Genomic DNA, 24,353 nt, shown 5'->3' on the forward strand with positions numbered 1-24,353 from the left:
AAGCTTTAAGTTGTAGAGCACCTCCTTGATCCAGCGAGAGCGTGTGTCGGGGGACAGGTAAGTCTCCAGTTAAGCAAAATCAGTCTCCGGGCTAACAGGGTTGTAAAAGCCAGGACCCGCTTCAACGCAACAGAGAGGTTGGTGTTGGGGGGAATACCAAAAATAGCGGACAGTGGGTTTGGAGGAATAGTCTGGCCATAGGCTCTGCTTAGCACGTTGAAAGCACTCCTCCAAAAGGTTGCTAGCTTAGGGCAAGACCAAAACATATGACTATGGTTGACAGGGGATTGATTGCATCTGTTGCAGGTGTCTTTAACAGCGGGGTATATTCTAGATAATCTTGCGTTTGTGTAGTGGACTTTGTGAAGGACTTTGCATTGGATTAGGCCATGACGGGCACATATGGTGGAAGAATGGATCAAATCCAAGGCAGAGTCCCATTGCTGGTCTGTTAGTTTCGTATTCAGCTCGCCCTCCCACGCAGCTTTTAATGAGGTATAAGGTTTCAATATAACCGACCCTAACAAGTTGTACAAAAAAGAGATGCATTTCTTCCGGTTGGGATCTAGAGCTAGGATGGAATCGGTCAGGGTTTCAGGGGGACAATTTGGGAAATGGGGGAATATCTTCTTCACAAAATTCCTAATCTGGAAAAAACGAAAAAGGTGGGAGTTTGGGAGGCTATAGTTGTACGAAAGCTCCGCAAAAGACGAAAAAATGCCATCCTTGTATAGGTTTTTGATACTATTGATGCCATTACTATGCCAGGTTTTGAATGCGGAGTCTGTACTTGAAGGTTTAAAGATGTGATTTTTAAGCAGTGGGGTCAAGATGGAAGGGCCTTGTAAACCGAAGTTTTTCCTAAATTGACTCCATATCTTGAGCGAGAGGGACGCAATTGGGCCTGCACCCGCAGATGTTATAGAAAGGGGGAGTTGAGAGCATAGGACAGACCGCAACGGGAGATGTGAACTCGCCTTTTCCATGTGTACCCAGGTCGGTAGGTGGTCGCAATCATCATTCATCCAGTACAGGATTTTTTGCAACTTAGCAGCCCAGTAGTATCGCCTAAAGTCAGGAAGTGCCAAACCGCCGTCACTCTTAGGAGACTGTAGTAGCGTCTTTCGAATTCTGGCCGGTTTGCTACCCCATAAAAATTTAGATATTCTCCTTTCTAATTTATCAAAAAAAGATTTAGTGATAAATATAGGAACATGCTGGAAAAGGTACAGGAATTTGGGTAGGACGACCATCTTGACCAGATTTATCCGGGCCGCGAGGGATAACGGTAAGACTGACCAGCGGTCAAAGTCTCTTTCAGCTTTCTCAACCAGAGGCAGGAAGTTTGTGCAGAACATATCAGATAAGGGTATTGTGATAAAAACGCCGAGGTAGCGAAATCCGTCCTCCGCCCATTTGAATGAGGTTAAAGAGCGAGGGAGCTGCTTAGCCGATGAGTTAATCGGTAATAGTTCACTTTTTTGGTAGTTAAGTTTATAACCAGAGTACACCCCAAACCGTTCTAAAATATTCATAATCACAGGGAGAGAGCTGACTGGATTCGAGATGTACAGGAGCAGGTCATCCGCATACAATGAGACTTTATGAAGTGTGTCAAACCGTGTGATACCTTTAAAGCCCTTCTCTGAGCGTAACCAAACCGCCAAGGGTTCTATCGCGACAGCAAACAGAAGTGGTGATAACGGGCAACCCTGCCTGGTACCTCTCCGAAGGGGGAAGTGGGGCGACAGTGTGTCATTTGTTTGTACTGAGGCCACCGGGGACGAGTATAATAGACTGACCCAATAAATGAAACTATTGCCGATGCCAAACCTGTCCATCGCCTCTTATAGGTACTTCCACTCGACCCTGTCGAAGGCTTTTTCGGCGTCGAGGGAGACCACTATCTCCGGGGTCTCACTACTTGGTGAATGGATGATGTTAAGGAGACGCCTAGTATTGTGGGAGGACTGTCGGCCTGGCATAAACCCTGTTTGATCTAATGAGATAATAAAGGGCATCACTCGTTGAAGACGGAGCGCAAGGGCTTTAGAGAGGATATTGAGGTCCACATTCAAGAGTGAAATTGGTCTATAGCTACTACAAAGCAGAGGATCTTTCTCCTTTTTAAGAATTAGGGAGATAGTAGCCAACGACAAGGTGGGCGGTAGGCGACGATGTAAAAAGGCCTCATTGTACATATCTCTCAGGACTGGTGCGAGGAGAGCCGAGAAAGCTTTGTAATATTCTACAGTGAAGCCGTCAGGGCCGGGCGACTTTCCGCTTTGCAGCGATGTGATGGCTGCTTGGACCTCAGTGACAGTTATGGGACCACCCAAGACTCTCGTGACTTCATCGTCAATTCGGGGAAACGTCATACTACGGAACATGTCATCTGCAGTGGGAGGACAATCGGAAGCGTATAGCTCAGCGTAAAATTTAGCAAATGCTTCATTAATTCTAAGAGGATCGGTATGAATCTCCCCTAAGCTGGATCTAATGGCTGGAATTAGCTGTGAAGTCGCCTCAGTTCTGGCCTGATGGGCCAAAAGCTTCCCAGCTTTATCCCCAGATTCAAAAAAGTGTTGCCTAGATTTAAGCAGTCGTAACTTGGCGTTATTGGTAGACATGAGGTCAAAGTCTATTTGTAACATAAGGCGTTCTTTATAAAAATTAGGGTCTGGGTCAGATGCGTATTTATCATCAATGTCCTTTATTTTTCGTAACAGGTCTGCCATTTGGGACGTCTCGGCTCTTTTCAGGTTGGAGACAAAAGAGATAAGTTGGCCCCTAATATAAGCTTTTGAAGCTTCCCAGAATATACCTCTTGCTCAAAATATAAAATGATTTGAGTGCAGGAATTGCTTGTAGTGAGCCTCTGCTAGTAATGAGGAGTTGAACCTCCACTGTTTAAAGGGGTTAGTTCGTTTACGAAAGTGAAAATCGAGGGAAGTCGCAGCGTGATCTGATATCACGATACTATGATACTCGCTGGATTTAATTTTGGAGAGCAGTCTATTATCTAAGAGGAAGAAGTCTATATGGGTATAGGTACGGTGCACGTGGGAAAAAATGAAAATAATTTAGTCGTGGGAAATGTATGTCTCCATGGGTCAGTGAGCCCAAGTTGTTTGGTAAAAGCATGCAAAGTCCTACCTGATTTAGTTAAAGTGGAGGCTTTGTTCGAAGATCTGTCCAGTATAGAGTCTTGGACCAGATTAAAATCTCCACCCACAATGATGTGGTAATTTTCAATGTTTGGGAGAGATGTAAAAAATTTGGTTACAAATGAGCTGTCATCCCAGTTGGGACCGTAAATACTGGCCAATATGACAGGTGTGTCTTGCAGTTTGCCAGAGACCATGACAAAGCGGCCAGCAGGGTCTTCCACCATTTTCTGTGGTTCGAACATAACGTTTTTACGAATCAGGATAGCAGTACCCCAAGCCCTATAATTAAATTTTGAATGAAATAAGTGGCTAATCCAGCCTCTCTTAAGCCATGTTACCTCTCTGTTGCGAAGGTGTGTCTCTTGAATTAAAAATATATCGCCCTTAAGGTATTGCAAGTGGGCCAAGATCTTATCAGTCTTAGTAGGACCCCCCACTCCCCTCGCGTTCCACGAGACAAATCTAAGAGTATCGTTTGTATTGGCCATATTTAGCTATATCCAAACGAGTGGGCAGAGCGCTGTAATACTGCAGATTGAAATGGAAGAGCGCATCGAAGCCAGCTGCTGAGAGTGGGGGTGTGGGTGGTAAAAGGGGAAAAAAAGAAGAAAAAAAAAGATACATACATACATATACACACAACAAACGGTCGTGACACATATCACTTAACCATCTTTCAAACCTGAGTCCCCGAACCTGAGGTCCCCAATGTCCCAACCGAACCTTGAGTGCCCATTGCACCAAGGTACGTTGTCCTCGCATCCGCATGGAGTAGTCCGATCTTAACTCCCAATATTTCCACATCCCAAAGCAGCAAAGTCGCTCAATATCAGTAAAGTAACATAAAATGAAATAACTATAATAATGATAACAATGATAATAATAATTTGAGAAATAGACAATACAAAATAGAAATAGAAATAAAGTGAAGTAAACCTAAATGAATAGATACAAAGTTAAAATAATAGCCTTGGTAGTTGTACTACCAATGACATTGCTAACACTAATGGTAATAATAGTAGTGATGATAGTAATAATGCAACAAGACAAATGAACAAAATAGTGATACTAAATAAGTAAGCCAACGTATAAGTGAAACAGGAATAGCTTCCTTTGGTATAACATAGTATAACTTAAAGTTGGTAAGGTATAAAGAAAGAGTTAGCATTAGAGAGATTAACAAATTGCAAACTGGATTCTTGGATTAAGGCGCAGGGCAGAAGATCAATTAAGTTTTGTTAAACAAAAACGTTGTAAGAGCTAATTGGTGTAACGCAGCCTTGACTATAATGAGTTCTTATCAGCCCCAGACAGTCCGCTATGAAGACTAGTGTAAACAAACCATTCAAATGCTGGCCAGCTGCTAAAAGCAAGAAGGCAGAGATCAAATCACGAACCACAATGTGGGTCCCTTGAGCCCTATTTTATAGCATGTACAGGGGAAGAGCCTTTCAAGTATGATTACACATAAACATTAAAAGGAAAAGTTGGTAAGACATAGTCATGAACGTGGTGATTTCTTACCGGCCTCATACGTTTCAAGACAGGGGTCTGGTATAACAGCAAGGCCGAGCGCTAGCAGTGGCTAATTGCTAAGGGTAGTCAAGCTAAAGTTAGCCCATAATGTAACCCATAATGTAACCGTAGATTAACTGGATCCCTGTGCCATTCGGATGTAAACGTACCGAGCAGAGTCAGTCATCTGTGGGTCCCGGTCTGCTTCGACGGTAAGATGAAATGAAATCCTGAGCGTCCTCAGGAGATGTTAACTGTCGCCTCTTTCCCTCCCCGGCCATGATGAACAGCTTGGCCGGATAATGAAGGAAGGGTTTGAGACCCAGGTTGTACAGCTCCTTCATGACGTCTCGATATGCAGAACGTTGTTCAACTATCTTGGGACAGTAATCTTCAAAAATGTGAATCGGGATATCTTTGTACTTCAGCTTACCCCTCTGCCTCAGAGCCTCACGCACCACCAACTCGCGGGTCTGGAATCTATGGAAGCAAACCACAACTGCTCTGGGTTTCCCACCAGGGCTTGGTTTGGCTGCTAGCGTGCGATGGGCTCGGTCTAGCTCCGGGGCTGATTCCAGTATGCGTTCGCCAAGTGTCTCGAGCAGGAGTTGAGAGAAAAAAGCTGTTGTTTGGGGGCCTTCGATGTTCTCAGGGAGGCCGACTATCCTTACGTTATTTCGGCGACTCCTGCCTTCCAGGTCGATAAGCTTAGACTTAAACTTGGCGTTCTCTTCGATGACCGTAGTTAGCATTGTCTCCATAGCTCGCATGTCTTGGCTGGTGGTATCGGCAAATGTCTCTAATGACGAAAGACGCTGTTGTTGATCTAGAATAGTGGTCTGGATATTGTCCAGCTTCGTTTCCAGCTTGGTGAACACTGCGTTAAATTCTGCCAGTAGCGATGCCTTGTGCTCTGTTAACAAGGCTGCTAGCGTAGCCATGATGGTGCTGGTCGTCGAGTCTTCAATATTTTGCTCCTCTTTCTTTCTTCTGCCTGCCATCTTTACGATGTGGAGCAGTGCTGTCGATGGTGTTAAATATTTATGGTAGTTTTAAAACTTAGGCTGAGCTGTAATAACAGTTGAAGGTTAACAGATTGGGAGCTTGGAAAAAGCGCGACTACTCCAGCTTGTTGCTCCGCCTCCTCCTCCCCCCCCCGATCCCTTTAGCCACAAGGGCCACATCTAACTCCCTCTTAAATATAGCCAATGAACTGGCCTCAACTACCTTCTGTGGCAGAGAAATCCAGAGATTCACCACTCTCTGTGTGAAAAATGTTTTTCTCATCTCGGTCCTACTTCCTACGGCAGTTGAGGAAGCACAATCTGCCACAGGCAATGATGGTCCAATTCTACACAACCATTGTAGAGTCTGTTCTCACCTTCTCCATCATGGTCTGGTTTGGCTCAGGCACCAAGCACGACACCTGGAAGCTGCAGCGAATCGTCCGATCAGCCGAGAAGATTATTGGCTGCAACCTTCCCTCCATTGATGAACTGTACACTGCAAGGGCCAGGAAGCGAGCGGGCAAGATCATCTCTGACCCCTCTCACCCTGGCCACAAACTCTTTGAATCACTTCCCTCTAGAAGGTGACTCCGGATTGTCAAAGCTGCCACAGCCAAACATAAAAACATTTTTTATCCACGAGTAGTTGCTCTACTCAACAGCCAAAAATCTGTAGCCTCCCTTTGATCTGGTATTTTGTTGGTTCACATGCTTGATCAATGGTGTTTTATCATTAATGTCTTATTATTATCAATGTTTAGTGTTTTCTGAGTCATTCGTAACTGTCACTGTATGTCATGTTGTTACTTGTGGTCGGAGCACCAAGGCAAATTCCTTGTATGTGAATACTTGGCCAATAAACTTACTTACATCTCCCGGTGCCGAATGTAAGTGATTAGTAGGGATGCAGAATGAGTTGTGAATACGAAGCAGTCAATGACAAAAACTGACAGCTTGGAAAGGTCCTGGTGCTTCCAACCTGTACAAATAGCACGGTGGCCACAAGCCAGTCTACATAACCGAGGGGGATCAAATTTCATACAAAATATTGTAGTTTAGGTATACAGAGATTAAGCCAATCAACAAATGCTCCTATCTACTTGGCTTTCACTCGAATGCGAAAGCGTGGGAGGAAAATATAGAATATACTTGCGGTGCTGAGATTTGCAATGAATTTGGAAAAACAGAATCCACTTACTTCAGGCAGGTCTTTGCACTGCTGCAGTCTTCAAATCTGATGGAGTAGCCAACCTCCTGGCCCAGCATCACATCCATTTCATCAGCCACTCGCTGGGCTACACTCATGGCAGCCACCCTCCTGGGTTGAGTACAGGCCACACCCCGCTTGGGTCCAACCACAGCTCGCACGTAGTCAACGCACCACTGAGGAATCTGCAAATCCATTCAAGAACAACGTTTTGAGCTTCTTTATTAACCAACACTGTGTAACATGACAGAAAAGACCAAAAAAACTCAGGAGTTTAAAAGGGAGTTAAAACTGATGTCAAAAATTGCACATACAGTAGGTCTTAGGTCTTTACTCAGTCACTATGGTGATTTGTAGAGCCAGCAAATAAATGCACATTTAGCCAATCCTGTCAAGAGGCTGGAATAACAGTATAGGGAGATGAGGAAAGCATTAATATCAGTTAATCGTGCAAACTAAGCTTAATACGCATCTAAAAATCACCATCTACAGAAAATATATTTACCTTTGGAGATTTGGTCTTTGCAAATCAAAATTCATAAAGCAATAAATATTGGTGTGCTCTGGAAATGTATATACGAAAAATAAATGGTTCTCTTGATCACTGGTCAGTACATCGTATGAACATCGGGTGCAGCAAATGGCAGACTTTCCAGTTTGGTAAGCAAAACAAAATCCGTTATAACCATGTTGAATCTCAAGTAGATTCAGTTCTTAGTTTAGTTTAAAAATACAGGGTACGTTTCGGCATACCAAGCCCAGGCCGGCAAGCGACCCCCGTACACTATCACTATCGTACACACTAAGAACAATTTACAATTTTACCAGTCAATTAACCCACAAACCTACACAGCTTTTGAATGTGGGACGAAACCGGAGCACCCGGAGAAAACCCAAACAGTCACAGGGAGAATGTACAAACTCCACAGACAGCACTCTGGGGCTGCGAGGCAGCGCTTATGCCAGCTGCACCACTGTGCCATCCATCAGGAAAGGTGCCCAAACAGGGAACAAGATGAATCAATGGAATTTGTCTTTTCATTGGGGTGGCACGGTGGCGCAGCGGTAGAGTTGTTGCCTTACAGCTAATGCAGCGCCAGACACCCGGGTTCCATCCTGACTACAGGTGTTGTCTGTACGGAGTTTGTACTATTTCCCCGTGACCAGCGTGGGTTTTTTCCGATATCTTCTGTGTCAAACCGCACACCAAAGATGTTCAGGTTTGTAGGTTAATTGGCTTGGTAAATGTAAAAATTGTCCCTAGTGTGTGTAGGATGGTGTTAATGTGCGGGGACCCGGTGGACCAAAGGGCCTGTGCCCGCATTGTATCTCTAAACTAAATCTCTAAACTAAACTTTTATATTCCTCTCCTCCACTAACTGCTTTCTCTCAAGGCATAAGCAGCAGCAAATTTATATACGGTTTTTAACAAGCTGTTAGTTTCTTTTTTTGAAAACTGCTGATTTAAAAAAAAAAAAATGTCAATCAGGATAAAATGCTCAGTCTGAATGAACAGCTGTTTCCAAGTTTTATCAATTTGATGTGCACCTATGTCTGTGGCACAACTGGTACACTGAAATGTAGCAGACATGCAAAAGTATCAGAATCGCTGGCTATTAGAAACATAGAAACATAGAAATTAGGTGCAGGAGTAGGCCATTCGGCCCTTCGAGCCTGCACCGCCATTCAATATGATCATGGCTGATCATCCAACTCAGTATCCCGTACCTGCCTTCTCTCCATACCCTCTGATCCCCTTAGCCACAAGGGCCACATCTAACTCCCTCTTAAATATAGCCAATGAACTGGCCTCGACTACCCTCTGTGGCAGGGAGTTCACCACTCTCTGTGTGAAAAAAGTTCTTCTCATCTCGGTTTTAAAGGATTTCCCCCTTATCCTTACGCTGTGACCCCTTGTCCTGGACTTCCCCAACATCGGGAGCAATCTTCCTGCATCTAGCCTGTCCAACCCCTTAAGAATTTTGTAAGTTTCTATAAGATCCCCTCTCAATCTCCTAAATTCTAGAGAGTATAAACCAAGTCTATCCAGTCTTTCTTCATAAGACAGTCCTGACATCCCAGGAATCAGTCTGGTGAACCTTCTCTGCACTCCCTCTATGGCAATAATGTCCTTCCTCAGATTTGGAGACCAAAACTGTACACAATACTCCAGGTGTGGTCTCACCAAGACCCTGTACAACTGCAGTAGAACCTCCCTGCTCCTATACTCAAATCCTTTTGCTATGAAAGCTAACATACCATTCGCTTTCTTCACTGCCTGCTGCACCTGCATGCCCACTTTCAATGACTGGTGTACCATGACACCCAGGTCTCACTGCATCTCCCCTTTTCCTAGTCGGCCACCATTTAGATAATAGTCTGCTTTCCTGTTTTTGCCACCAAAATGGATAACCTCACATTTATCCACATTATACTGCATCTGCCAAACATTTGCCCACTCACCCAGCCTATCCAGGTCACCTTGCAGTCTCCTAGCATCCTCCTCACAGCTAACACTGCCCCCCAGCTTAGTGTCATCCGCAAACTTGGAGATATTGCCTTCAATTCCCTCATCCAGATCATTAATATATATTGTAAATAGTTGGGGTCCCAGCACTGAGCCTTGCGGTACCCCACTAGTCACTGCCTGCCATTGTGAAAAGGACCCGTTTACTCCTACTCTTTGCTTCCTGTTTGCCAGCCAGTTCTCTATCCACATCAATACTGAACCCCCAATGCCGTGTGCTTTAAGTTTGTAAACTAATCTCTTATGTGGGACCTTGTCGAAAGCCTTCTGGAAGTCCAGATACACCACATCCACTGGTTCTCCCCTATCCACGTTACTAGTTACATCCTCGAAAAATTCTATAAGATTCGTCAGACATGATTTACCTTTTGTAAATTCATGCTGACTTTGTCCAATGATTTCACCACTTTCCAAATGTGCTGCTATCCCATCTTTAATAACGGACTCTAGCAGTTTCCCCACTACCGATGTTAGACTAACTGGTCTGTAATTCCCCGTTTTCTCTCTCCCTCCCTTCTTAAAAAGTGGGGTTACGTTTGCTACCCGCCAATCCTCAGGAACTACTCCAGAATCTAAAGAGTTTTGAAAGATTATTACTAATGCATCCACTATTTCTGGAGCTACTTCCTTAAGTACTCTGGGATGCAGCCTATCTGGCCCTGGGGATTTATCGGCCTTTAATCCATTTAATTTACCCAACACCACTTCCCGGCTAACCTGGATTTCACTCAATTCCTCCAACTCCTTTGACCCGCGGTCCCCTGCTATTTCCGGCAGATTATTTATGTCTTCCTTAGTGAAGACGGAACCAAAGTAGTTATTCAATTGGTCCGCCATATCCTTGTTCCCCATGATCATCACCCGTTTCTGACTGCAAGGGACCTACATTTGTTTTAACTAATCTCTTTCTTTTCACATATCTATAAAAACTTTTGCAGTCAGTTTTTATGTTCCCTGCCAGTTTTCTTTCATAAACTATTTTTCCTTTCCTAATTAAGCCCTTTGTCCTCCTCTGCTGGTCTCTGAATTTCTCCCAGTCCTCCGGTATGCTGCTTTTTCTGGCTAATTTGTACGCATCATCCTTCGCTTTGATACTATCCCTGATTTCCCTTGTTATCCACGGATGCACTACCTTCCCTGATTTATTCTTTTGCCAAACTGGGATGAACAATTTTTGTAGTTCATCCATGCAGTCTTTAAATGTCTTCCATTGCATATCCACCGTCAACCCTTTTAGAATTAATTGCCAGTCAATCTTGGCCAATTCACGTCTCATACCCTCAAAGTTACCTTTCTTTAAGTTCAGAACCATTGTTTCTGAATTAACAATGTCACTCTCCATCCTAATGAAGAACTCAACCATATTATGGTCACTCTTGCCCAAGGGAGCACGTACAACAAGGCTGCTAACTAACCCTTCCTCATTACTCAATACCCAGTCTAAAATAGCCTGCTCTCTTGTTGGTTCCTCTACATGTTGATTTAGATAACTATCCCGCATACATTCCAAAAAATCCTCTTCCTCAGCACCCCTGCCAATTTGATTCACCCAATCTATATGTAGATTGAAGTCACCCATTATAACGGTTTTGCCTTTGTCGCACGCATTTCTTATTTCCTGTTTGATACCATCTCCAACTTCACTACTACTGTTAGGTGGCCTGTACACAACACCCACCAGCGTTTTCTGCCCCTTAGTGTTTCGCAGCTCTACCCATACCGATTCCACATCCTGCAAACTAATGTCCTTCCTTTCCATTACGTTAATCTCCTCTCTAATCAGCAACGCTACCCCACCTTCTTTTCCTTTCTCTCTATCCCTCCTGAATATTGAATATCCCTGGATGTTCAGCTCCCAGTCTTGGTCACCCTGGAGCCATGTCTCCGTGATCCCAACTATATCATAATCATTAATAGCTATCTGCACATTCAACTCATCCACCTTATTACGAATGCTCCTTGCATTGAGACACAAAGCCTTCAGGCTTGTTTTTACAACACTCTTACCCCTTATACAATTTTGTTGAAAAGTGGCCCTTCTTGATTTTTGCCCTGGATTTTCCGGCCTGCCACTTTTACTTTTCACCTTGCTACCTATTGCTTCTACCCTCATTTTACACCCCTCTGTCTCTACGCTCACACATTTAAGAAACCCTTTCCCTTTAACTCCATCCTCCACTAGCCCATTCGACACCCCACCCCCCTTATTCAGTTTAAAACCACCCGTGTAGCAGTGGCAAACCTGCCTGCCAGAATGCTGGTCCCACACCTGTTAAGATGCAATCCGTCCCTTTTGTACAGTTCCCCCTTACCCCAAAACAGATCCCAGTGATCTAAGAATCTAAATCCCTGCCCCGTGCACCAGTACCTCAGCCACACGTTCAGGTCCCGTATCTCCCTGTTCCTGCTCTCGCCAGCACGAGGAACTGGAAGCAACGGAGATAACAACCCTGGAGGTCCTGCTTTTCAGCATTTTTCCGAGCTCTCTAAAGTCACGCTGCAGAATATTCATCCCCTTCTTTCCGACATCGTTTGTGCCGACATGCACTACCACTTCCGGATGTTCACCTTCGCCCTTGAGGATTTTCTGCACTCTGTCCGTGACATCCTGGATCCTGGCACCAGGAAGGCAGCACACCATCCTCGCATCCCGTCTGTTGCCGCAGAAACCCCTGTCCGTACCTCTCACAATGGAGTCTCCCACTACAATGGCGTTGCCTGCCTTAGGCCTTTTTGGTTTTGGCTCAACAGCCCTATTCGCATCACAAGCCAGTCCGCCGCCCAGTGTAAACACCTCTTCTGTCCCGACAGCTTCTAAGTGGGTGAACCTGTTCACAAGAGGTACAACCCCCGGGGACGTTGGCATTCCATGCTTCCCTCCCGTTCTCACTGTCTCCCACCTTCTCTCTTCCAGTACCTTAGGTGTAACAATCGTACTGTAGGACTTGTCGAGGAACGACTCCGTTTCTCGGACGAACCGGAGGTCATCCACTTGCTTCTCCAGTTCCCCAACACGGCCCTTCAGGAGCTCTACCTGGATGCACTTTTCGCATTTGTAGCAGCCAGAGGCACCAGCGGTGTCCTTGACCTCCCACATACTGCAAGCATCACACTGAATCAGCTTGCCTGACATCTCCTTCTTTCGTCTCTCCCTCTGCAGTGTTTTGCGTAGTCTCCTCTCCTCAGCCTCCTCTCCGAAGACTCTCGAGCCAAAGACTCACACTTTTCTCACAGGGCACTTCACTCACAAGGCCGCTCACTCACTGCCGCTCCCTAAGAGCAGTCTTACTTAAATTGACTGATAAATTGCCTGATTTACCAATTTACAAACCAAATTCCTCAGTTTTCAACTGTTTTCCCAGCACGGACTCACTTCTCTCCTCCCACTTGGGCTAGAGCCAATCAGTCGTATCTCTTGCTAATCTCCTCCTGCTGCTGCTGTTGTTGCTCCCAAAGCTACAGCAGTTCTGAGTCGAGTTAAATGTACTTTATCTCCCCCTTTCTTAAATTTTATCAATGAAACCAAGAGGATGAAGACATCTCTTGATGACGAGCTATCCAATTTTGGCTATATGGTAGAATTATACAAGATACAGATTCATTTATGTGTCACATGTACCAAATGGTACAGTGAAATGTGTGATCACCATACAGCTATATGAATAATAAAGAGCACAGAATACAACAGTCTTTAACACAGACATCCCCACACAGCAGAAGCAGTTTCCCACTGTGAGGGAAGGCCCCAAAATTCAGTCATCCTCCTCTGTTGTTCACCCATGGTCGGGGGGCTCCCGAACCCCTCGCAGTCGCTGCTACGGGCGGCCCGATGTTCAGGCCCGCTCGCCGGGATGATGGAACTCCGACGTCGGCTTGGACATCCGAATCGGCCACTTCTTACCGGAGTCCGCGGCTCCCGATGTCCACAGGCCGCGCTGGGCAGAGATTCAACGCTGGTGGCCCTCGGAAAGGGGTCCCAGGACGCCGCGATGGTGAATTCAGCCCCGCCCGCGCTGGGAGCTCTCCATACCTCAGCTCCGCGATGTTATAAAATAGTAGAAAATGTAAGACCCAAGATGCAAGCCAGCAGGAGGCAATGTTCACCTACCAGAAATTTTTTTTTGGAACCAATTAAAGTAGCTGGCCATGACTATTATTTTTTTGAACCAAGGACAGAAAATGGTCAACTCAACCTTCACTCCATCCCCACCCCTACTGCCAACGTGATGCCAGCTACTGACCGGCAGCCAAGATGAACTGCTGAGTGAACAGAGAACAGGATTAAATTAAAAGGTAATGAATATTTGTGGGTTGTACTTAACGTCGAGACGGCCTGTCGCTGGTCGACTGCCTAGCCTCATCACTAGTAAATGAGTTGTCAGGAAAAACCACGCCAAGTCAATGAATAAATCATTTGTGAACTGAACGCCTATGTGCATGTGGCACAAACTCCAGCAAGAAAAGAGTAAATGGGATATTTACAGATCTGCACACCAACAAACTGCACACGGAATTACACAAAAAAAACTACAACGTGATCGGTTGTTTTGATTTGTTGATTAAAATATCCACTCTTAATGCAGAGCACTGAAAGACAGTATAGCAAACAAATGTTGTTCCACAGAATACTATTGCCTCCTTGCTGCTTCTCAATTACCATACTTACCAGACAGATCATTTGAATACAAATGAAAATTAAAACAACTTGCAACACCAGTAAATCAGTACATGGACTATTGTGAGCAGTTCTGGTCAAAGATCCTATATCAAGCAAGATAGGCCACTCGACAAAATAGACGTAGTACGGTCATGGGCAGATTCATGGGTAATTTTAAGCCCCATTTCTGTTACCGGCTTCCATCTCCACACCAAAGACCCCATAGATAACTAATGCGGAGACGGAAGCCTGTTCCGGAAACATCCTCGTAAAAATAAAAGTTATTTGGTAAAAATCTTCTCCTCATTTTCAGAATTTTAATTTATTAACATAAACGGTTCCCCCACAACGTTGATTACACGGCGAGTCGGGTCAGGTCAGGTCGGGTTACGGAAATGGATGAAAAAAAGACCCACGTTCCGTTCCGTTGCGTACTACACGTCAGCCCATTGCATTTAGCAGGAGTGGTCTATCTTGCTCCGCTGTAGGATCTTTGGTTCCGGTTGCCTCACAAGGATGTCATTGCACTGGAGAGAATGCAGAAGGGATTCAGCAGGGAGTTGCCTGGTTTGGAGGACTTTTAAGAGAATAAAATGGATAGGCTGGGCTTGGAACACAGGTGCTGAGATGACCTGACACAAGTATACAAACATTTCCAGAGGCATAGAAAGGGTCGGTAATCAGAATATTTTTCTCTCTGGAAGGAGCCTCACAAACAAGAGGCCATATGTTTAAAGTAGCCATATGTTTAAAATGAGGAGTTTTAATGGGGATTTGACAGAAATTTATTTTTCTGCATGGTGTGTAGTTGATGTCAGGACCTCGCTGGCAGAGGAGGTGAAATCAGATACAAAGCAATATGTTTAAGAGACATTTAGAAAGGCACTTAAATAGGCAGGATGCAAAAGGATACAGATCTAATGCAGCCAAATGGCTTTAGTCTAGTGTGTAAAATGTTTGACATGGACGCAATGGCCCAAAGGGCCCATTTCTGTACTATAAAACCAACTAGAAACCATTTGACGTACACGGCATTGGATAATTTGGATTCCTTGTACCAAAAACTAGGAATGTCTCCACATTAATACAAGTACTCCACATCCAATTAAAATTACCAACCTGCGTTGTTTTTCCAGAGCCAGTCTCGCCAACAAGCACAAATGATTGATGTTTGGCCAGGATGTCACCGAACCTTTCCTTGTAATCCCACACAGGCAACTGCAGTCTCTTTTTCAGGATCTCATAATAGCGTGGCGTGTGGGGCAAGTTGGTGAATGGATTGATAGCCTGTTGGTGAAGTGCCGGTGTGGAAATGAGAGGCACATTGCCTCCTGTTGTCAAAGCTGCATTAGGCAAGTTCCTTGCATCTTTTTCACGATCACGATCGCGTTCCCGATCCCTATCACGATCGCGTTCTCGATCTCTATCACGATCCCTATCTCGCTCCTTTGAGCGTTCATAATCTTTGTCACGGTCTCGGTCTCTATCTTTTCGCCTGTTGGAAAACAAGAAAAAAATTGGCGTTTTACTTCCAATACAAGCTTACCACATAAAACAGTTCATTTAGCTTATCTTTCAGTTATCTAAGACATTACAATTTCAACCTATCTATAAATTATCATTCAACCTCAATTTTGTAAATGGCCAAGAAAGAAAGGTGACTGTCAAATCAATTTAATAGGACAAAAGCCTAAGCCATCTTGCACGCAACTTCAAGTGTCATGTCCATTTGGATTTCAGCACAAGAAGGTTCTGGGATTGGTGGATGATCAAAATAAAAATGATTAATGCTGGAAATAATCAGGTCAGTCACCATCTGTGAAAGAAAAACAAACTTAATATTTTAATCAATAACCAATCACCCAAAACAAATATTTCATAATATACAGAAACTGGTTGGGGCGGGGGGGAAGGAAGTGGGGAAAAGCAGAACCAGTCCAAATTAACTCAAAAGTCGCCTGCAAAAGTCTAGCCGATTACATTGTAATAACAGTATGGAAGACCAAGTGTGTAGGAAGGATCGAACGGCAGATGCTCGTTTACACTGAAGGCACAAAATGCTGGAGTAACTCAGCTGGACAGGCAGCATCTCAGGAGAGAAGGAATGGGTGATGTTTTGGGTCAATACTCTTCTTCAGACTGCGAGTCAGGGGAGAGGGAGTGGTCAGGGTAAATCAGAGTTTGAGTGAGACGAGAAGTTGATGAAAATGAACACAGACTGATGATCCAAAAAACAATTTCTATTCTGCAGCTTTTCGCAATACAAATGAAACAGTTTATTTAAAAAATGCAATGAATACAGAATATTGAATTGAAAGTCGAATTCTCCAGTTTCAATTGGGAAGTATGTTTGCCATCTGGAACAATGAGATGAGAGAAAGTAAAAATGCAGGCATTGCATCTCCTTGATATGCAAGGGAATGCGTTGTTCAAATGGAGGACAAACAGCCCAGAAGGACAAAATGAGAGGAAATGGCTACAAGGTAGCAGTGAGTAGAGCTGCCGCCTCACAGCGCCAAACACTCAAGTTGAAGAGCAGAATGCCATAGCTAATCATTTACTTCAACACTCTCCTGTACTAAAACGCACACACACCCCTTGATTCCTTTGACATCTGACAATCTACCTATCTGCCTTCAATAAGCACGCCTCTTAGGGAGGGAGTTCCAAGTATTTACTACCCTGAGGGCATATGAAATGTCTTCTTACCTACCCAGAATAGAAGATTCCTTACCGTAAGATAGTGATTTCTCAGTAAGCTTTCATTTGGGGGGTGAAAAAATAGGGGGGAACCGTTTTCAGTGACCTTTACGGAGATGTGATCTTTCTCAGTGTCATGTCTCCGCCCCCGCCCCGTGGCCTAACAACTGGATTGGTGCGGCCTTTCCTAGAGACCAGCCCGGAGCTTCAAGCCACAAGCGCAGCGCAGAATTACCATTGTGGAGCAGGTGATCCTTTGCCGCGGATCGCTGTGGAAGTGCTCCAATTTTTTATAAATTGTATATTGTGTTCTTTTTTTTAACTTGTATGGCTGTATGGTAACTCAAATATCACTGTACCCCAATTGGTGCATGTGACAATAAATGTGAACTTGACCCCTAGTTGTAGACAATCCAGCCGAGGTAAAATATCTATTATTTTTTAATGAGAACTCCCATTCATTATAAAATGTAGACAGTAGGCCCTACCCACTTAACATATGCGCATACCCGCCCTCACCCCCCCCCCCCCCCCAAATTGCACATATCAATCTAGTGAACCTGTACACAATATTTCAGCTGTAGTTTTAACAGGATCCTTTAACTGCAGAAGAGTGGTTAACAGTAGAATTCTGAAGCAGGGCTGGAGGGGGTGTGGAGTATTCAATACATGACAGATCCTCTATCACAACGATGGTCTCATCTCTTTCTTAACCACCCTTCATGTCTTGTGTCTTAATACCCCTTCATGCCTTATGACCAGAAATTCATCTCACATCTTATTTTCAGCAGCTTGGCCTCCTCTGCAGTCGGCAATAGAGATTTCCGCTGATTCAACACGTTATGAGGGAGGGAATTTCTCAACTTGGAACTAAATTACTGCACCATGTCCCGAGCCTGTAACTACTCACCACTGCCACCTCCTCCCCAGCACCACAAGCCCCAGCCATAGCAAATATCTGCCCAACATCCAGACCAGTCAGCATTTTGTACATTCATGTAAACACCAGTGAATACCTGTTGAGTCAATATCTCCTCGTACACGAACCCCGCAATCCCAGGAATCATACCGCATTGCGTCGCTCTATAGCATGTTTGTGCTCAAGCAGAGAACCAAAACTGCTCACAATGGCCAGACACAGCTGTGTAACGGTGGCAAGACATATTTGACCCAGTATTTAAAAAATCTTGCCTTCTCAATTGCGCACTTTCAGTCAGTGTACAAGGATATGTTCAGGTTCACATTTATTGTTACATGCACCAATTGGTAGTGATATTCGAGTCACCATACAGCCATACGAATAAAAATAACACAATACACAACACAATTTAACATAAACATCCACCACAGTGGAATCAACATTTCCCAATGTGATGAAAGTCAATAAAGTGCAGTTAATCTTCCTCCTTTTGTTCACCCGTGGTCGGGGCCTAAAACCCGTTGCAGTCGCCGCTACGAACGCATCTCCGTCCAGGTGTGACTGAAAAATGGTTTCCCCATATTCTCCCCCCCCCCCACCACCCCCCACATAAGACATACTGAGAAAATTTAAGCATACATTTAGACGCATTAAAAATAACAAATAAGGCGAAAGGACCGACGAGCTGCTGGCAAGGCAGCCACTGTGGTGGCGCCACCCGATGGACTATGCACACCCCTTTGCACAACAACATTGCGCAAATCTATCACTTCTACTTAAACATAACTCTACTTCCCCGGGACATGAATACAAATCATTACGTCTCCAATGATTAGAATCATAGAGTGTGGATACAGGCCCTTCGCCCACACCGGCCAACAATGTCCCAGCCACACGATTCCCACTTGCCTGCGCTTGGTCCATATCCCTCCAAACCTGTCCTATCCATGTACCTGTATAACTGTTTCTTAAATGATGGGATAGACCCAGTCTCAACTACCTCCTCTGGCAGCTTGTTCCATCCACCCACCACCCTTTGTGTGAAAATGTTACTCCTCGGATTCCTATTAAATATTTTCCCCTTCACCTTAAACCTATGTCCTCTGGTCCTCGATTCCCCTACTCTGGACAAAAGACTGTGCATCTACGTCCAGGTGTGACTGAAAAACTATTCCTATCATGATTTTGTATACCTCTTTAAGATCTCCTCTCATCCTCCTGCGCTCCATGGAATAGAAACCCAGCCTACTCAACCTCTCCCTGTAGCTCACGCCCTCTAATCCTGGAAACATCCTCGTAAATCTTTTCTGAACCTCTTCAAGCTTGACAATATTTTTCCTATAACATGGTGCCCAGAACTGGACACAATATTCTAAATGCTGTCTCACCAACGTCTTATACAACAGCAACATGACCTCACAACTTCTATACTCAATACTCTGACTGATGAAGGCCAAAGTGCCAAAACCCTTTTTGACCACCTTATCTACCTGCGACTCGACCTTCAATGAACCATGCACCTGTACTCCTAGATCCCTCTGCTCTACAACACTACCCTGAGGCCTACCATTTACTGTGTTGGTCCCGCCCTTGTTCGATGTCCCAAAATGCAACACCTCACACAATTCCATCATCCATTCCTCCGCCCACCTGGCCAATCGATCCAGATCCTGCTGCAATCGTTCACAACCATCTTCACTATCTGCAAAATAACTAACTTTTGTACCATCAGCAAACTTGCTAATCTTGCCCTGTATGTACTCATCCAAATCATTGATGTAGATGACAAACAGTAATGGGCCCAGCACCAAACCCTGATGGGCCTGGCCCACTTAGGCGAATTGTCAGACGATAGTCATCATGAGGCATCGACTAGTTTCCAGAATGCGGGAACTCCTCACGACCATGAAGGAGACTACCTGGCAACCACCCGCGAACATGAGGCGACCGCATAGCCTCCTGCAGTCGCCTAGGTGGGACAGGCCCATGAGGCCACCACTATTCACAGGCATCCAGTCCGAGAAGCAACGTTCCACCATTACCCTCTGCTTCCTTCCATGGAGCCAATTTGCTATCCATTCGGCTATCTCTCCTTGGATCCCATGCGATCTAAACTTTCCAGAGCAGCCTACCATCCGAAACCTTGTTGAACGCCTATAATAGACAATAGGTGCAGGAGTAGGCCATTCGGCCCTTCGAGCCAGCACCGCCATGGCTGATCATCCACAATCAGAACCCCGTTCCTGCCTTCTCCCCATATCCCCTGACTCCGCTATCTTTAAGAGCCCTATCATGCTCTTTCTTGAAAGTATCCAGAGAACCAGCCTCCACCGCCCTTTGAGGCAGAGAATTCCACAGACTCATAACTCTGTGTGAAAAAGTGGTTCCTCATCTCTGTTCTAAATGGCTTATCCCTTATTCTTAAACTGTGGCCCCTGGTTCTGGACTCCCCCAACATCGGGAACACGTTTCCTGCCTCTAGCGTGTCCAAACCCTTAATAATCTTATATGTTTTAATAAGATCTCCTCTCATCCTTCTAAACCCCAGAGTATTCAAGCACAGCCGCTCCATTCTCTCAGCATATGACAGTCCCGCTATCCCGGGAATTAACCTTGTAAACCTACGCTGCACTCCCTCAATAGCAAGAATGTCCTTCCTAAAACTGTACACAATACTCCAGATGTGGTCTCACTAGGGCCCTGTACAACTGCTGAAGGACCTCTTTGCTCCTATACTCAACTCCTCTTGTAATGAAAGCCAACATGCCATTCGCTTTCTTCACTGCCTGCTGTACCTGCATGCTTACTTTCAGAGACTGATAAACAAGGAGCCCCAGATCCCGTTCTACTTCCCCTTTTCCCAACTTGACACCATTTAGATAATAATCTGCCTTCCTGTTTTTGCTACCAAAGTGGATAACCTCACAGTTCACACTGCCACCCAGCTTTGTGTCATCTGCAAATTTACTAATGTTACTTTGAATCCCTTCATCTAAATCATTGATGTATATTGTAAATAGCTGCAGTCCCAACACTGAGCCTTGCGGCACCCCACTAGTCACTGCCTGCCATTCTGAAAGGGACCCATTAATCCCTACTCCTGTCTGCCAACCAATTTTCTATTAAATAGGCTTACTTTCAATTTTCTGCTAAATAGGCCTACTCCGATGGACAACACCATGGATGATTTGGTCTTCGGCCTCATCCCACGTTCCTGATCAAGCCCCATTGGCCTCAATCCAAATGTGCATTCAAGCCTTGCCCTAAATTCCCAGTGGACAGACTCAGATCAGCTGGGTTATTCTTTAAGGTGAGAAAAGATTTGTGCTGCATAGGATAATCTCGTAATACCTTGCAATTTGTAAAGGCCAAATATGCAGAAATACATCTAAAATTAAAGCCAATGTGTGATCCCTTAACTGGATCGTTTTACATTTACTCAAAATCCAGGACACTTTCCTAAAGGTGCAATTTTATAAAGAAAATCTTGCAAACTATAGATAAATCAGTCTTTTCTCACATAATTAAACGTGCTACATGTGTACTTAAGAAATGATCCCTAAAAAAAAAATTGAGAAGCAAAGAACTGCGGATGCTGGTTTACAAAAACAATGCAATGTGCAGGCCCAACTTAGCCGGTCAGGCAGCATCTCTGGAGAATAAGGATAGGTGATGTTTCGGGTCCGGAGTCTGAAGAAGGGTCCTGACCCAAAACCTCATCTGCTCATGTTTTATCAAAGATGCTGCCTGATGCGTTGAGTTACTCCAGCACTTTGTATCTTTTTTTGAACTACAAAGATTAATCTCTTTACAGAACTTGAGTCTAAAGCCAGATGAGGAACTGACCCATTTCTTACTGTTTTTCCTAATTTCACTACCAACACACCATTTTCTTCTCATGAACTGACCTTTGTGCCTTTCCCAGTTTAACTCTAAAATGTAAGCATGCTCCAGACATACAATGGTAGCAATGTGTTTCTTTGCTTGTGACAATGGAGATCCTCCTCCGTGTCAATCACCTAAAACATGCCAAACGTTATGTAAATATGTATTCTTCTCTTAATGCACCAGGTGCATAAAAACACATATGTCGGATAAATTAAATCTCGTTCAGTTATTCTTGATGATCCTGCATCTTGTGGAACCGATTTCAGGGGATGAAAAAAAAACATTCTGTTGGCACAGCAGTTTCGGCTAATATCTGGGACTTTCCACACTAGCAGTAATAATGATACCAGATAATGCTACAAATAAATGGTATTTTTGTTATCTTAGTTATATTGTTGCAGTTGATAACATCTTTTGATTAAAATCAAAAAGATATATACAAGATGCCATTGCTACCAAAAAAGGAAAGAAAGGCAAAGAAATAAAAGAGAGCCAAAGCGCTTCAGAGGGTGTCACCTTGTGAAAAAAAGTTGAGCGGCAGAAGTGGATTTTCATGTTTTAACATCTCTTTTGGGCACTAAGGCCCTGTATCCCTGTGGTTAAATTTGTAAAAACTCAGGCACGAGATGGGTCATCCAAACAGAATTGCTACCAGACTGATTCCTGGGATGTCAGGACTTTCATATGAAGAAAGGCTGGATAGACTTGGCTTGTACTCGCTAGAATTTAGAAGATTGAGGGGGTACTTATAGAAACTTACAAAATTCTTAAGGGGTTGGACAGGCTAGATGCAGGAAGATTGTTTCCGATGTTGGGGAAGTCCAGAACAAGGGGTCACAGTTTAAGGATAAGGGGGAAATCTTTTAGGACCGAGATGAGGAAAACATTTTTCACACAGAGAGTGGTGAATCTGTGGAATTCTCTGTCACAGAAGGTAGTTGAGGCCAGTTCGTTGGCTATATTTAAGAGGGAGTTAGATGTGGCCCTTGTGGCTAAAGGGATCAGGGGGTATGGAGAGAAGGCAGGTACAGGATACTGAGTTGGATGATCAGCCATGATCATATTGAATGGTGATGCAGGCTCGAAGGGCCGAATGGCCTACTCCTGCACCTATTTTCTATGTTTCTAACAGATGGAGTACATTGCACCTCAGCCTCAAAGACAAGCACAACATTCCAGGTAAGATGGAAGATTAAATGCTGCTCTATCAACTCAAGGGAAAAAGGATTTATAATCTTCTGGAGTCTTCCCTGAAACCGCAAGATTATCACAAATAAGATCAACTAACAGCACCTGTAATTTATTCAACGGATACCTAATGTAATCTAACATCCTAACCATCCATCTTGGGCATGAATAAATGAATCCCGATGATGGCAGCAGTTTATATGATTTTTCCTGGTAATTTAGTCTCTGGAAGTTCAGGTAAATCCAACAATGACTCATTTTTTTTCTATTACAAATCTCAAATTGTGGAGTAGAGAGGAAAATAAATAAATGACGGGTCTTTGTCCCAAATATTATGGAGGGCACTGGGAGACAATTATTTCTTGCATTGACTGTAGAGGCCATTTGACTTGTTTTGCATGTCATTAATGATGGCATGTATCTTTAAATTTTAGACTGCCCGTTATATTGTGGGCGGGATTTATGACGTATTTTGGGCGTTTTTGGAGCTAATTTTACTGCGCAGAAGCTTGGTTTTTAGTTTGGTTTGGGACCAGCATGGAGAAGGTTTACCCTTCGACCATGCGAAGCGCAACGGAGACACGAGGAGTTTTCTAACCTTTAAAGCGATAAGCTGGAGTTCGATGAAGATTATAGTGTACTAGTCGGAAGAAGTTTGGATGTACCTTATTGTTTTTCATCGACAATAAAGAATTTATCAGTCTAAAGACTGTGTTTTGAAGATTTATCTGTGAAGAAGCTCTAAAGGTCTCGGACGGAGAGCTCGCATGAGTATAACGACATTCCCCTTAACCATGCAGTCCACTTAGTGGCTAGAGGGAGTAATCTCTTGAACGATACAAAAAGATAGTATTCAGTTCATTAACACATCTTGGAAAGGGTATTAAAATGATTCCAGCTGAATACCATTAGGATAAATGGATATACTCAAGGGAATAGAAATTGGCAAATAACTTGAAAGTCCACAAATGTTAGGGTCAGGTGTTACATTGGAGGAGAGCATTAGAGATCAAGAATGACCTTACAGGCTAAAGTTGGAGCACCCGTCAAAGTCTCTGTAACAGAGACGAAGTTGGTGGTACATGAAAACAACCAAAAATGAAAAAGATGGATCAATAGAGATCGACATCTGTGATAAGCCATACATACAGGGAGAAATCAAAGGGAGTGCTTTACAGGAGGCAGGCATTGTGCATAATGCCTAGCTTCTAATGCCCCAGGTGCAAAACCCAACGATGAATTTGTGTTCACTATTACACAAGTCAGTGACAGAAAAGAAACAAAGTCTAATAACTGCTCCAAATCACGAACAAGGTTAAGAAAGCTTTTCTTTTTTCTTTTCTTTTTTTTTTTCTTTTCTTTTTTTTTTTTTTTTTAAAAGGTGAAGCGGAGCCAGAACAAAATGAAGAACAATTTGGAATTCAAGTAGAACTCACTCTTCATCAGGAATTCCTAAATTCCAAGAGGAACAAGATTCAGGAAATCTTCAAGAGACTTGGGAAGGAAACTAAGGAAGCTTAACTGAACGAGACAGTAACACAGCATATTGCAATAATGCAGTTACAGAGCAAATAT

At 44.0% G+C, this 24,353-nt stretch overlaps 1 protein-coding gene across 3 annotated transcripts in view; it reads right to left on the reverse strand.

The window, feature by feature from the left end:
• The window catches only part of dhx15 (DEAH-box helicase 15), a 135,685-nt gene that overhangs the window by 82,549 nt on the left and 28,783 nt on the right, over window positions 1-24,353 (reverse strand). For all 3 annotated transcript variants that reach the window (XR_004412961.1, XM_033026364.1, XM_033026370.1), the window contains exons 2-3: window positions 15,203-15,578; window positions 6,891-7,084 (exon numbers count right to left, since the gene is read on the reverse strand). Coding sequence is in view for 2 of the 3 variants with exons in the window: in XM_033026364.1 (XP_032882255.1) it covers window positions 6,891-7,084; window positions 15,203-15,578 (570 nt within the window). In the remaining variant the exon portion in view is untranslated. The remainder of the gene's footprint in view (window positions 1-6,890; window positions 7,085-15,202; window positions 15,579-24,353) is intronic.

The sequence above is a fragment of the Amblyraja radiata genome, chromosome 1, assembly GCF_010909765.2.
Source record: "Amblyraja radiata isolate CabotCenter1 chromosome 1, sAmbRad1.1.pri, whole genome shotgun sequence".
In the NCBI taxonomy this organism is placed as follows: Eukaryota; Metazoa; Chordata; class Chondrichthyes; order Rajiformes; family Rajidae; genus Amblyraja; species Amblyraja radiata.